Source organism: Mustelus asterias, chromosome 16, assembly GCF_964213995.1.
Source record: "Mustelus asterias chromosome 16, sMusAst1.hap1.1, whole genome shotgun sequence".
NCBI lineage: Eukaryota > Metazoa > Chordata > Chondrichthyes > Carcharhiniformes > Triakidae > Mustelus > Mustelus asterias.
This window is the reverse complement of record NC_135816.1, coordinates 45,182,065-45,198,593: the sequence shown is the minus strand read 5'-3', so window position 1 is coordinate 45,198,593 and position 16,529 is coordinate 45,182,065. Positions and strand designations below refer to the sequence as shown.

The 16,529-nt window shown below is 43.0% G+C and overlaps 1 protein-coding gene across 1 annotated transcript in view; it reads left to right on the top strand.

Annotated features, from left to right (window-relative positions):
- Positions 1–16,529, top strand: part of unc5a (unc-5 netrin receptor A) — a 250,888-nt gene that overhangs the window by 208,651 nt on the left and 25,708 nt on the right. The window contains exon 13 of the mRNA XM_078231465.1: positions 10,983–11,132. Within this exon, the coding sequence (XP_078087591.1) occupies positions 10,983–11,132 (150 nt within the window). The remainder of the gene's footprint in view (positions 1–10,982; positions 11,133–16,529) is intronic.

Here is a 16,529-nt window from a genome sequence, read left to right as displayed (position 1 = left end):
CACCCTTATGCCTGCATGGTGGGCAGGTGGGCAACCCATTATTTGTGGGTGGGAGGGGAGGATGCTCCTCTTTGGTGAGGGGTTGGTGGTGCTCCCTTGGTCAGTATGGGGGCCATCATTTATGTTTTTGAAGTGGGGGGGGTGCTGTCTGAGCTCAGAGATAGGGTCGCCCTTTAATGGCCCGATCTCAGAAGAGCGAGGCTAGCGGGCAGGTTGACCGTTATGATTAAATCAGCATCTATCAGGTGGGATTCTCCCAATTGATAGACGCTGCTAACACCAGCGGGAAACCCTCCAGGATTCTCGCTGGCATGGGCACTTAGTCCCAATTCGGGAGAATCGCGGTCACGACCTAATCTTCAGTTCTTTCTGCAGTTGGAAAGTTGACTGATCATCAGCCAAATTTTTGGGATCTGTAATCAAAAACGGAAATAGTGCATCTTTGATTAGTAAATCAATTCAAACCTCATTATCAAAATTTACATGGCTGTTGGCAGATCGCAGACTGGAATAAATTGTCACTCACATAATGTATACAAGCACTTTGGCTGCACTTCCCAGTTCTCCTTTCATTGGACCAGCTGAGATCAAAAACATACTGGCTCGCATTTTGTTGGTGGTGAAACTGTCCACATTGACTGTCATTATTCCATTCAAACTGACAGCAAAAAGAATCCGCATATGCGGATATCCAGAAGTCGCTATCAGTGATTCTGTGTTCCTCAAGTGAGTGCATTGTTGAGGTATCCCTAAACTGGCAACAATAGAAAATCTGTGAATGGACGAGAACTTTTTAAACTGCTGCACTCACGGCAACAACTCTTGAAAAAGTTACAACTTGTTACGTCACATCTTTATTGTGTCATTCACAGCTCATTTGGTAGCGCTCTCAGCTCTGAGTGAACGTTGAGGAGCGGCATGTGGCACAGTGGTTAGCACTGCTGCCTCACAGCACCAGGGACCTGGGTTGGGCCACTGTCTGTGTGGAGTTTGCACATTCTCCCCGTGTCTGCGTGGGTTTCCTCTGGGTGCTCCGGTTTCCTCCCACGGTTCAAAAATGTGTGGATTAGGCCATGCTAAATTACCCCTTAGTGTCGGGGGGATTAGCAGGATAAATACACTGGGTGATGGAGATAGGGCCTGGGTGGGACTGTGGTCGGTGCAGACTCGATGGGCCGAATGGCGGCCTCCTGCACTGTAGGGATTCTATGATTCTAAGTTCAAGTTCTAATCCAGGAGTTGAGCACAAAAATCAAGGCTCTTGCTCCAATGAAGTACTGAGGGAGTACTGCACTGTAAGTGGTGCCTTTTTTGGATGAGATGATGCTCTGAAACCCCATCTGCTACTTGTGTGAATGTGAAAGATCCCATCTATGCTAAAGAAAAGCGTGGAAGTTTTCCCCAGTGTCCAGGCCAATATTTATCCCTCAAATTATCTGGTCATTCCGCTGTTTGTGCGAGTTTGCCGTGCACAAATTGGCTGCCACATTTCTATCATTTATGCAGTGACTGCGCTTCAAAAAGTATTTTATTGGCAGCAAAATGCTTTGAGACATCATGAAAGTGCTACACAAATGCAAGGCTTTCTTTTGCTTGAATGAGATATAACTATGAGTTTTTAATGGTATATTCCTTTCGTAGTTACTGCTACCACCCCTTCACTAGCCTGAAAATCCAATGTTATATTTGTGGAATGTCAAATTTCTCCATAATATTAAAAAACACAGATTATAAAAATTTATTTTTAAAACATTAGTTAGGCCACAACTTGAGTACTGTATGCTGTTCTGGTCACCTCATTACAGAAAGGGTGTAATTGCATTAGAGCGGGCACGGAGGAGATTTACGAGGATTTTGCCAGAACTGGAAAATTGCAGCTATGAGGAAAGTTTGCTGGAAATTCTTCTCCTTGGAATAGAGGAGGCAGAGGGAAGATTTGATTGAGATGTACAGAATTGTTTGGGGCCTAGATAGAGTGGATGGGAAGGATCTGTTTACTTTAGATGAGAGGTCAGTGACTCGGGGGCATAGATTTAAAAGGCAGGATTTTCCAGTCCCACCCGCCACAGAACCAAACATTCCCGCCCAAAGTCAACAGACCTTTTGCTGATCCGTCAAATTTTCTGTCCCGCACATGATGATTCTCACAGTTAAGCGGATCGGAAAATCCTGCCCGAAGTGATTGGTAGGGAGATCGGAGGGGAGATGAGAAAATACATTTCACCCCAGACAGGTCTCAAACTCGCTGTTTAAATGGGTCAGAGAGGAAAAAGGCCTCAACTGATGTCTAAATATTCACCTCAAGTGCCATAACCTGTAGGGCTATGGACCAAATGCTGGAAACTGGGATTAGACTGTGTGCCTCATTTTCCAGCCGGCACAGACACAATGGGCAAATTCGCCTCTTTCTGTGTCTATGATCCTACGATTTTAGCCTATATCTTAATCCATTCATAATCACTTATTTTGTTACCTGGAAAGCTAAATTAAAAGAGAAAGCTATTATGTGTTTTTAACTTGCTGATTTGCTGTGTGAATACTTTCATATCATTGCCTGCTTACCAGCTTGCTAACATCACAGCTGCTCAATGTCAAAAAATCCCCTTGAATTGGCGCCAAAGTTAAACTGTCTTCGGAAAAGGGAAGAAAAAACCACGGCAGCAGATCACTACATCTTTGTGAGCAGCTTTCTTTGAGGTCAGTGACAAGCAACATTGCTTTGCCACTGACTGCAAAATCTGGCCTACTTCATGTATGGCACATAATGGAGGTAAAATCATCCACTTCAACACTGTAGTGCTGATAGTACGACGACACATTATAGTACTGGTCTGTCATTCTGATTGATTATATTAGACCTTGTTGTAAAACAGGAAAGACACTGGCAACAAAAATTAACTTAATACTTAACACTGCTGTTTCTGAACTAATTAAGCTGCCTCAAGTCACGATTTCCCCAGTGGTAATCACATGGTTGTTTCTGATTTGTTGAAAGAGCTACATATTCAGATATAATGAAGCCTATCATAATAGACTGCTGGGAGCTGTTCACGTTTTCCTAATAGCACCATCCATCTACCCATCTCCATACACAGTGGTGTCATAGAAATCCAAAAATGGTTCAGATGGCCAGATATGATTTAATGGCACAGCTTGCAAGAATTGATATTATTAATGGCAATGCTGTGCAATGATTGTTTATAACTACTAATTACAGCATATTTACAATCATGCATTTCAAGATATAATCTACTGCACTTGACACAAGCCAGGAATCGAACCCGGGTCCCTGGCGCTGTAAGGCAGCAGTGCTAACCACTGTGCCACCGTGCCACCTTCAGTGTCACTGTGCCACCCTTCAATGATATAACTGGGCCTATGGCACTGCTCCAGTGGGGCTCAGTGTAAACTTTAGGACCAGCTTTCAGTTGGGCACTCCAGTGTTCTGGACTCAATAATGAGTTCAACAATTGCAGACCATAAACTCTGTCCCCTATTTTCTTTCCTTTTCTCTACATGTTTTGGCTTTTTTCTTTAAAGTTAGCAGCAGCCCTGCTTTAGGCAGATCTTTTGTTTTTTTACTTGTCCCATCTATATTCCCTTTGGCCTTGGAGAACCAACATTTCTGTTATTCAATTTCTCTCATCTTCCACCCCATCACAGATCTTCCTTTTTGTCCTTGTCCCATCCAACCTATTAAAATCACTAACTTTTCCCCCATTCTGATGGCAGGTCACAGACTTGAAACATTGTTACTCCGACCTTGCTTGTGGCTGGGATTCTCCAGTCCCGCTGCAGTGAATGGAGTTTTGGCTGAGTGCCATATTCTCAGTTCTCACTAGCAGCAGTGACAGGGTGAATGAGGTGGAGAATTCTAGCCTTTGTTTCTCTAACTCGATGTCCTAATCTGCTTGCATTTTTAGTTTAGATTTCCCGTATCGGCAGTGTTCTGCTTTTGGAGTTATCCTCAGTGACCTGGCCAATATTTATCCCTCGGTTACCAAAACAGCTACCTGGTCATCATCACTGCTTTTTGTGGGAGCTTGCTGTGCACAAATTGGTTGCCATGTTTCCTACATTACAACAGTGATTTTGCTTCAAATGTATTTAGAAATCATAGGAGCCCTACAGTGCAGAAGAAGGCCATTCAGCCCATCGAGTCTGCACCGACAACAAACCCACCTAGGCCCTATCCCGGTAACCCCACATATCTACCCTGCTGGTCCTTCTAACCTACACATCCCAGGACACTAAGGGGCAATTTAGCAGAGCCAATGCACCTAACCCATGCATCTTTGGACTGTGGGAGGAAATCGGAACACTCAGATGAAACAGACACAGACAATGACTCAATCGAACCCAGGTCTCTGGAGCTGAGGCAGCAGTGCTAACCACTGTGCCACCTTGCCCCTCCACTGACTGTAACGTACTTTGGAATATCTGGCGGTCATGTCAAGCACTCTCTAAGCGCAAGTCTCTTTCTTATTTCTTGAACAACTAAAAGGCACAGCTGACAAAGGTAGAGTGACAGGAGTAGGGTTTTCACAGAATAGCAGGATCATAGAGAAAGGTACAACTAGATGTGATTACAGAAATAGGGAGAGCTAATGCCATCAAAACATTTTTAACACAAGAATAAGAATTTTGAGTTGCAGAGTTAATGGACCAGGAGCCAACATAGGTCAGTGAGCAAGGGATGGTTGATGATCAGGATTTTGGTGCAGATTAGGATATAAAAAGCAGAATTTTGGATCAGCTTTAGTTCAGTCGGGAGGCCAGCCAGTAGAGCATTAGAAATCCTATGGTGCAGAAGGAGGCCAAATGGCCCATCGGGTCAGCACTGACCACTATCTCACCCAGCCCCTATCCCCATAGCCCTATCTATTTACCCCCCGACACTAAGGGTCAATTTAACATGGCCAATCAACCTAACTCGCACATCTTTGGACTGTGGGAGGAAACCAGAGCACCCGGAGGAAACCCACACAAACACGAGGAGAATGTGCAAACTCCACACAGACAGTGACCCAGGCCGGGAATTGAACACGGGTCGCTGGCGCTGCAAGGTAGCAGTGCTAACCACTGTGCTACCATGCCGCCCAATAGTTGAATCTGAAGGGAATAAAAACATGGATGAGGGTTTAGAAACAGATGGGCTGAAGCAGGAGGTAGATGAACTCTCTTACATGGAAGTTATGTGATAAAGAAGATATGGGGCCAGAAGCTCAAGATCCATAAGACATTGGAGCAGAATAGGTCATTTGACCAATCCAACGAGATATTGACTGCTCTGGTGTGATAATCCTCAACTTCACTTTTCCACCGTATCTTCTAAACCCTTGATTCCCTCACAGATTAAAAATCTATCTATCTCAGCTTTCAACAAATAGGGCGCAGAGGCTGTGAGCTGTTTGATCCTATCTGAGACAGTGGCCGGGGAGGGAAACTGAATCAATGGCAAGGGAGCAGAATTTGTAGTGGGGTTTGAGAACAATGGCTTCAGTCATTGCAATGCTTAATTGGAGGAAATTATAGTTCATCTAGGATTGGAAATCAGACAAGTAAGTTGACAACACAGGTTAAAAGATTCAGAGAGGTGTGGTTAGGTATCTTCAGAGTACGTGTGGAACCTGACATCATGTAGATGAAAAAGAGGAGGGGGAAAGGGATAGATGTTTGGAGATTCCAATTTTTACTGGCATTGGGGTGTGAAGAGAAACCTTTGCAGGAGATTATTTGCATCACATCTGACTGGGTAAGTATGGAACCAGGAGAGGGCAACACCATTCAGCTGGATAATGGAGGAGAAGCATTAGAGAATGGTGTGATTGACCATATCAACGCCTGCACAGATAGAGCAGGATGAAGAATGATAGCACAAACTGGATGCAATCACCTAGGATGACATTTGTGGCTTTGATTCATGCTGCTTCAGTGCTGTGGAAACTTGATTGGAAAAATTCAAGCTTGTAGTTGCAAGAAAGATAGGCTCAGATTTAGGAAGGGATAATAAAGAAATCTAGGGGGGAACAAAACTATCGCTGGTGATAGGGTAGTAGCGTCATGGTGGATTTTTGAGGGGGGGAATAAGCAGCTGATTTTAAAGGGGAAAGTGCAGTAGCCGAGGAGAGAAAATTGTTCACAATATCAGCTTGTGTGGGACTCGGAAAGGAAGTTGGAGTAGGGTTGACAGTGTAAACGACGGGTCTAATGTTCAAAAGGAGCCTGGACAAGGAATGAGCAAGTAAGGAAACTGGAGATGAAAGCAGGACTGTGGAAGAAACTTGGCTTTGTGAACAAATGGAGTGATGTTTTAGAAGCAACTGAAATGGATGATCTCAGTATTAATAACAAAGAAGCCTATGAATTTGTCGTTAGACATGAGGACAGTGGAGGCAGAGAGGAGGTGTTTAAGGTAACATTGGCAAGGAGAAAAGAAGCAAATGGTTAGATTTTCTCTCCAGGGTGAAACTACTGCAATAACCAGTTTGGTAGACAACAGGGCATAATAGCATTTAATGTGGTCCAACAAGATCTGGCAATGGAACAGGCAGTTATGCACCATACGCATTCAAATGGACTTTAGAGAAGCTCAAAGAGAGAATGCACAGCGTTCACCATTGGGTCGTTGTGGCCACTCTATTCTGATAGGAGGAAATGGAGAATAATGAACAAATTTGGAACTTCAAAGAGTTGCAGTTGGAGCTCCGATACAGATCAAGATTCCAATTTCTGTGGGAATTTTGTTTTAATATGCCTTTAAATGATAGAAGCATGACTTCACCGGAAGGGAAGTATGTCATGCGATTCAGTTTTAGTTTGACACACACACCTCTGCTGCTTCTATCTATGTATATCAATGTAGCAAGAAATTGGCCTTATTGCCCTCACCTATTCAACAAGAACCTCCATTTCTGAATCACAAAATCAAGGTGCTCTCATCCAAGAAATACAGCTCAAATCTCCCAAAGCCAGGAAACATTTCCAGTGTGTAAAAGGCCACCTCACTTTAATAGCTGTGTGGATTTTTTAAATTGATGCTTAGGCTTTTTGGAAATTTCCTCCCCGAAGTTAGCTGGCCACCTGTTATCTCTGCAAATGGATGAGCTGTCTGCCAATTAAATTTAAATGAGCTCCAACCATTAAAATGGCTCTGGTCGCAAACTGATTGGCTGGAATTTTACTGGCACGCCCACCCTGGAATCGGGGCAGGCGAGGCTCGCAGAACAGAATTCTCCATTGCCCTCGGGCAGGATTTTACACGCCTCACCCGCGTGAGGTCACAAAATACTGGTCATCATATCAGATGGCCCAATTTTTCCACTTGCCACATACCAAAACTGGCCAAAGTCAAAGTTTGCTATGATGCATCAGGTGAACATCATGGGGCCTCCGTGTGTATCTTCTGTCTTCTCTGCTGTATGGATGCAGTTGGCCTGTATCGCCATGTGCGCCTCAGCTCTGCTACATTCAGTAAGAGTTTTAACAACACCAGGTTAAAGTCCAACAGGTTTATTTGGTAGCAAATACCATTAGCTTTCGGAGCGCTGCTCCTTCGTCAGGTGGAGTGGAAATGTCTGACGAAGGAGCAGCGCTCCGAAAGCTAATGGTATTTGTTACCAAATAAACCTGTTGGACTTTAACCTGGTGTTGTTGAAACTCTTACTGTGTTCACCCCAGTCCAACGCCGGCATCTCCACACCATGACTAACATTCAGTAAAACCAGGTATGTCTTCACCAATTATATGCTAGGTCCAGAATGGAGCCCGAGGTGTGGGAACTTCTGTCTTAGAATGAGCCCACACCAACTCACCATCATCCCCTCTTATATGATAATCATTTTAGGAGATGGACAGTAGTTATGCCACCAATCATCCTGGAAACATTGGTGCAAGGCTGTGATCTGGTTGTGTTTGTGGCTATTTTGATGGACTCCCACTGAAGTTACTACGAGAGACTGGTTGATATGTGAGCCAGCATCATTACAGATTTAGGTTTAAGCCAAAATTTCCAGCTGTATCTTGGAAGTTTAATTTTATGAAAAATGTTGTCAGTAAATTACTTGCAAAAGGTAGTTATTATCTGTAATTCCTTAAGGAAAATTGACTGTTTATTATGCTGCTTCAAAGCAATTTTAAAAATCAGAGAAGCCCATTTATGTTTCAGTAGGGAGTTATCCAAACAATTCATGAGTTCTAAGCAAAGAACAAGCTATTACCTTCCAACTGTCATTGACTATGAACTCGAGGATCATTTGTAATAAGTCAGCAAAAGCATTGGATGATTAATTTTGGAACATTACCCCACAGAAATATTTGAAGCTTGTGGAAACAATCTATCGTTGTCCTGTTGACTATGAGATTTTCCTACTTGTAAGGAGTAATTAAATCGTCCATATTAATACCCATATGCAATTAGCTAGTTTCCTTCTTGGAACAGTTAACTGTGTTTAGTCACTTGCCAAATGAAAGCAGAAAGCTGTCTGTGCTTTTTGAGTGTAGCACCAGCAGGCGAGGGTGAAACTGGAATGGAAAGGGGAGATAATGCATTATCCCTTCCTCATTAACGGAGAAGCAAATGGGTTGTGGTAGATAGTGTTTGAAATGTTTGGGGGCGAGGATAAGTGCTGTGGTAAAGGGTAATGCGCAGAAGTAGAGTCAGGCCACTGAAGTGCTTGTGCCCCTGGAACACCAGTGTCCTGGAGGTGATGGTCCTGGCTTGGTATTTTCAGCCACATACTCCAGGCTTGCTGCAGATACTGCCTGGACAGCTCCTGCCCTTTGTGCTAAGAAAATCGGCCTGGCTATGCCCTCGCCTGTTCAACAGGAGCCTCATTTCTGAGTCATTGAATCAAGGTGTTCTCATCCGAGACATTACAGCAAACATTTCCAGTGTGTAGAAGGCCACCACGGTTTAATAGCTGCATGTATTTTTTAAATTGATGCTTAGGCTTGTTGGAGATTAAATAAATGAAAGGAAGAGATCATAGAATCCATACAATACAGGAGGCCGCCATTCAGCCCAACGAGTCTGCACCGGCTCTCTGACAACCTTACCCAGGCCCTTTCCCTCATCTTATCCCTGTGACCCCATACATTTACCATGGCAAATCCATCTAATCTACACATCTTGGGACACTAAGGGGCAATTTAGCATGACCAATCCACCTAGCCTGCACATCTTTGGAGTGTGGGGGTAAACCGGATGAAATCTATGCAGACATGGGGAGAATGTGTAAACTCCACACAGTCACCCAAAGCCAGAATTAAACACATCCTTGGCATTGAGAAGCAGGAGTGCTAACCATTATGCCACCGTGCCGGTCATGACGTTGCATGTTATATAACCCAGAACTAAGAGAAGCAGCTTATTGCCAAGTGTTCTTTTACATTACAATTCTCTTTGGCTTTGAACTGTCACTTGAGGGTGCAGAGCATATATATTGTGGCATAAATACAGGTTTTATATTTCTTATGGTGTTGTTTATAGGAAGTCACACCATAGTCTGATATGTTTATGCTGCTAGAGGTTTGTCCAGATTGTAGTAGTGTATCAATCATTTAATAGTTCTGTTTTGTAGTGTTAATTTACTGTTATTTTTGTTTATTGTTTAGCTGCTTGCTGTCAGTCTTCAACTTCCCTTTCCGCCCTTCATGTATCGTCATTATTGTTCATTTTGAGCTGATGCTTATTAGCTGAAATGAATATTTTGGGGGCGGGAATTAGATATTAAAAGGCAGAAGGAGATTAGAGGAGTTGAATAAATATATAACAAGAGAAGTTAAGAAAACATAAAACCTGAGAGAAGGGTGTTTAAAAAAAAAATCAGAAGATGGCAGGAGGAAAGGAATGTTTTAAAATGACAGAAAGTGACAATGGGAGGAGAAAGGATTTGATTTATAAAGGAGATGGGTGTGGGAGAAATGAACAAAATGGCATGGCACCATGTGGCAATGGGATTGTAGGTGCAGTTTGTTTTAAAGGAGATAAATTGTCATTAAAGTCAGGCACCCAGTCCCCTCCATTTGCAGCAGGCCGTTGGCAGATCTAACTTTAAGATTCAATCCCAATCAGGCTCCCAGATGCTTCTGAGTGGTTTAATAGGTTGGAGAATGAGTGCTTTGGCTCTTAAGTATGAACACCAAAGTGGAGAGACGAACCACTAACTGGAGAATCATCTGCAATTGTATCTCTTTCCACTCATGCACCGGTGTGACCAAGGATCTATCCCTGGTCCTGTTCTATTTCTCATCCAAATGCTGCCCATCTGACCCCATTCAAAAACACAGCACGACTTCCCACGGATACGCTGATGACATCTTTTTTGATTTGAATTATTATTCTCAAATATATTAGTATACAGTGAAAGTATTGTTTCTTGCGCGTACAAAGCATACCGTACATAGAGAAGGAAAGGAGAGGGTGCAGAATGTTGTGTTACAGTCATAGCTAGGGTGTAGAGAAAGACCCTCTTCGCCACTCCAAATCTCTCCCTGTCTATCATCCCTAATTTGTCAGACTGCCTGTCCAACATCCAATATTAGAGAAGCAGAATTTTTTTCCCCCCAACTAAATAATGGGAAAACCATTGCTATCGTCTTTAGGGCTCCCACTATAAACTCTATTTACAAGCCACCCTCTCTGTGGCAGCTTCTGAGGCTTAGCTTGATTATTTGTAACCTTGGTGATTAATGGCAAGATTATGATCTGACCATATTTTTGATGTGGAGATGTGGATATTTTTGATCCATATTTAAATCTGCTATTTCCACCTCTGTAATATCACCCACTCCAACCTAATTTTAATTAAGGTGTCAACTCATTTTAAAGTAATTTATTATTCTTAAAAACCATTAAACTAGATTAATTAATTCCTCATTTAAAGAACCGAACAACATTTTTTGGTTAAGCTAATATTTAGTGTTATTTCAAGACTTTTGTGTAACAAATTGCTATTTTTAATTCACTTTTTCCGATGTAGGAAGTGATACAGCTGGAGAAACACCTTGGAGGACAACTCTTAGATGAGCCCAAGATTCTTCACTTTAAAGACAGCTATCATAACTTGCGACTTTCTATACATGATATCCAAAAATCTCTCTGGACAAGTAAGCTGCTGGACAGCTATCAGGTAAAGCCACTTTGGAATGGTCAATTGTTATAATCCCTGTCGGGACCAATAACCGTTAAAAGAAAGGAATCCCCATGAAACAAGCAGAAAAAAAATAGACATTTTAAAAAACTTTTACTGTAACAAACCAACTTAAGTCAACATAATTCAAACATCAATTATCAGATGAAAGATATTTTAAATAAGAGGTAAACTTCACATTCAACAGTTGATGCAACGAAGAAAGGTCTAATTTGTTACAAGCACTCACTTTACCTCTTGCACAAATTTGGGACTATGTTCTATCTCTCAGACTTTCCAAAATCGGCCTCCTCCATGTAAATCTCTCACTTCATAGAGTCATAGAGGTTTACAGCATGGAAACAGGCCCTTCGGCCCAACTTGTCCATGCCACCCTTATTTTTCTTTAAACCCCTAAGCTAATCCCAATTGCCCACATTTGGCCCATATCCTTCTACATCCATCGTACCCATGTAACTATCTAAATGCTTTTTAAAAGATAAAATTGTACCCGCCTCTACTACTAGCTCCAGCAGCTTGTTCCAGACACTCATCACCCTCTGTGTGAAAAAATTGCCCCCCTAGACACTTTTGTATCTCTCCCCTCTCACCTTAAACATATGCCCTCTAGTTTTAGACCCCCCTACCTTTGGGAAAAGATATTGACTATCTCGCTGATCTGTGCCCCTCATTATTTTGTAGACGTCTATAACTTCCTGCTCCATTGTTTTGACCCTCGAGTTACATTCACCAGTAGTCATATTCCATTCAACGCCCAGACATGATCAACATTGACAAGGCACACGTCTACAAAACCTCTCTCCCTCAGGTCATAACAGTCTTGATGGCACAGAATCCCCTTTCTACCCTTTTAAATGATCTGGTGGTCTCTGGCAACACAAACAACAGCAATTGATCTTATCCAATCCTCAATCCTTTGCCTTTCCTGTCCTCATCACTCTGCTTTTTCCAACTGGATAACACACACGTTAACAGGGTCTGTGCTCTATTCCCATGGATATAGTTAAATGCCAGGATCTGTTTGAAGACTGCCAAACAGAAAACTGTTTTCTCTATGCATGACTGCTTGATGTGCTCTGAACTGACAAACAGAAAACTCAGGCTGATCCAACCAATTATTTTTTTTCCCCTAACTAAATAATGGGAAAACCATAGCTATTGTCTTTAGGATTCCCACTACAAACTGTATTCACTATAACCGCAGCTGTCTGAGGCTGAGCCTGTTCATTCGAAATCTTGGCTCATTATTTACTCTTTGCTTCCCAGTTGTTCATCTGCATGGTAACCTCCGGTCACATGGACATTTCTTGAAACATAATGTCATAATCAGGAAACCAATTAACCCTATTTCAGACTACTCCCAGCCCATTTGGTCTTAAAGGGACATTGCACACCAAAAAATACAAGATTTTCTTAGCACACGATCATCACGTAATAAACACAGCAAATTATTTAAAATGAGGGCACTTTTGTTTTCCAAAGACAAATATTGGAAATACCATCCATTAATTCCCTTTAAACTTTTGATAAGGTTCTACACAAGAGACTGTTAGGAAAATGGGAGTCAATGGAATTAGAAACAGTCTCTTGAATGCAACTGGTTAGGGGGTAGGACAGAGAGTAGAGACAGCGGCTAGGTACTCTATTGACAAGGTGGTACTTGTAACAGGGACCTGTAACAGGGTCTCAGCTTTTCACTGAATTTATAAATGACATGGATCAAGGAATGGAGAGCTAAATGTCCAAGTTTGCTGATGACCCTGAGTTAGGTGCACCGTAAATCTTGTGGATGTGAGCAGAAAGATACAAAGTGACATTGATAGATTAAGTCAACGGGCAAAAATATGTAATTCAATTTGGGGAAGTGTGGTCATCCATTTTAGAACTAAGACAGATAGACTGGAATACTTTCTAAATGTTGAGAAGCTGGGAATCTGTGAAAGAGATTTGAGAGTCGACAAATAGAAATCCCTAAAAACCAGTAGAGAGTTACGAAGAGGTAAAAAATGGGCGAGAGGCAGCGAAAGAAGATTCAGAACTGACCAGTAGAGACAAAGTGTGAATGGGAGAGATCAAGGATTTTAAGGACACCCAAGTCACTGCCTCCGTCCCAGCTAAAATTTTGATGTGAAACCATCCAAAATCTTGACAGCTGCCCCATGTTAATTTAACAGTAGCATTAAGAGCAGCATTCTCTGCTTTAGTAAGAGACTTTCAGCCCTTTCTCAGGAGGAAGTCACACTCTAGTGAGCTGCCAGCCAATTGGATTTGCCAATAACTCTCTTGTCTCAGCAATCTTACCAGGAGCCACTGTTCAGACGAGAAGCAGTACTCAGTGCTGAGGAGGCAGGACTGACATATAAATCTAGACTTGGAGGTTGAGCAAGGGTGGGGGGTGTAGTTTGAAGAGGCCAGAGGGAAAATTAAAGGGTGAATTACGTGGCAAAAGGGTTTTTTTTCCCCCTATCATTCATGGGGTTTGGGTGTCAATGGCTGAGTCTCATTTGTTGCCCATTCCAGAGACCATTTAATAATCAAGCATATTGCTGTGGATCTGGAGTCACATAGAGGCCAGACCAGGTAAGGATGAAAGAACATTAGTGAACCAGATGAGTTTTTATGAATCAACAGTGTTTTGTGGTCATCCAGGGTGGCACGGTGGCACAGTGGTTAGCAAGGCTGCCTCAGTGCCAGGGACCCAGGTTCAATTCCGGCCTTGGGTGACTGTCTGTGTAGAGTTTGCATGTTCTCCCCGTGTCTGCATGGGTTTCCTCCGGGTGCTCCAATTTCCTCCCACACTCCAAAGGTGTGCGGGTTAGGTTAATTGGCTATGCCAAATTGCCCCTTGTGTCAGGGGGACTAGCAGGGTAAATATGAGGGATTGCGGGGATAGGGCCTGGGTGGGATTATTGTTGGTGCACCTCGATGGACCAAATGGCCTTCTGCACTGTAGGGTTTCTAATTTTATTAAATTCAAATATCTCCAGTGGGCTAAAAGTGCTACCTAAGGAGGTAGGCTTTGGCTAAGTCACTTAAAATTCTGAGGTAACCTTTTCAGAAAATTATGAGAGTCTAATATTTGTCAGGACAAGGAAGGAAGGATCTGGCTGCTGAGCAGTAATTCAGATTAAAGTCAAGCTTTGGAGTTTATTGCTCCTAATCTCATTTGACCCTTAATCCAAACATGGACAAAAGGACTCAAGAGGTGAGATAAAAGTGACTTGACATCAGAGCAGGCTTTGATGAGTGTAGCATCAAGGAGCTCTAGAAACATTATTAATGGGAATCAGGAGGAAAATTCTCCAGTGGTGTGAGTCATAGCGAGCACAAAGGTGGATGTTTGTGGCTGTTGGAGGTCACCTCAGTCACAGGACATCACTGCAGGAATTCCTCAGGATTGTCTCCTAGGCCCAACCATTTTTAGCTGCTTCATCAATGAACTTCCCTCCCTCATGAAGTCAGAAATAAGGATGAGCAGATGACTGCATCAAGTTCAGTAGCATATAATGAAGCAGTCCATGTCCATATGCAGCAAGATCTCGACAATATCCAAGCTTGGGCTGACAAGTGGCAAGCAACATTCATGCCGCACAAGTGCCTGGCAATGACCATCTCCAACAAAAGAGAATCTAACCACCTCCTCGTGAAATTCAATGGCATTGTCATTGCTGATTCTCCCACTATCAATATCCTGGGGGTGACCATTGACCAGAATCTGAACTGCACAAGCCATATAAATACTGTGGCTGCAAGAGCAGGTTAGAGGCTGGGAATTCTGTAGCGAATAACTCACCACCTGACCCGAAAGCCTGCCCACCAGCTACAAGCCACAAGTCAGGAGTGTAATGGTATCCTGTCCACTTACCTGCATGCATGCAGCTCAATTCAAGAAGTTCAACACCATCCAGGACAAAGCAAGCAGCTTGATTAACACCCCAACTACCATCAACATTAATTCCCTCCACCACTAGCTCACATTGGCAGCAGAGCACACCATCTACAAGATACACTGCAAAACTCCTTCAAAAGCGCCTGCCAAATCCATGACTTCCACCACCTAAAAGGATAAGGGCAGCAAATGCATGGGAACACCACTACCTGCAAGTTCCCACTCCAGCCACACACCATCCTGACTTGAAACTATGTCATCTCTCCTTCACTGTTGCTGGGTCAACATCCTTGAGCTTCCTCCCAAACAGTATTGCAACAAAAATAACAAGGATAGAGCATTGCAGGCTAGGCCAGCACTTATTATCCACCCCTAATTGCCCTTGACAAGGTGGTGGTAAGCTGCCTTCTTGAACTGCTTAAGTCTGTACAGTGGAGGTGCGCCCACAGTGCTGCTAAATAGGGTGTTCCAGGATTTTGACACAGCAAGGATGAACAAATAGAAATACATTTCCAAGGCAAGGTGGTTTGGGTCTTGGAGGGGAACTTGCAGGATGTGGTTCCTTCCCTTGTCCTTCAAGGTAATAGAGGTCACGAGTTTGGAAATTGCTTTGAAGCACCCTTGGAGAGGTGCTGCACTGCATCTTGAAGATGGTGCACACTGCTGCTGCCAGGCACTAATAGTGGAAGGAGTGAATGTTGAAGATGGTGGAATGAGGCACCAATCAAGTGGACTGTTTGTCCTGAATGCTGTTTGTCTTTGAGAGTTGTTACAATCACACATCCATCCAGGGAAATGGAGGGTATACCATGTGACATGTGCTTTGTAGATGGTTGGGAAGTCAGGAGCTGAGACACTTACACTCTTAGGCAGGCCTTCCTCCCAGGTGAGGAGCAGCAGTTCCACCTGCAGCTAATTGACATTCAATTGAGCATAAAATTGCTGCAAAACAGTTGGAGTTGGCAGGGATAAAAGGAAACCTGGCCATCTGAAAATTTAAGATTTGTATTTTATGTGGATGGTTCAGTTTCCGGTTGATGGTGATCCCCTCCATCTTCTCCGAAACAGTCACAAATGGAATTAAACATTGTTCACCGATAACTGTACAATCCCTCACTTCTGACCTTATGACAGAATGAAGTTCAATGATGGAGCAGCTGAATATTGTTGGACCTAGAACATCCTGAGGAACTTTTGCAATAATGTCTTCAAGCCAAGGTGATAGGCCTCAAATAACGACAACCATCTTCCTTTGTGCTTGTTAGGACATGAGCCAGTGAGCTCCCATTGACTTAATTTTTTACTGGGACACTTTGGTGCCACATTCTATCAAATGCCACCTTTATTGTCAAGGGAAGTAACTTTCACTTTGTTTCTGAACTCCACTCATTTGTTCATGGTTGGACCAAGTTGTAATGAGCTCTAGAGCCAATTGGACCTGTTAGAACCCAAACTCATCATTGGTAAGTGTTTTTTTTTTTAAAAAC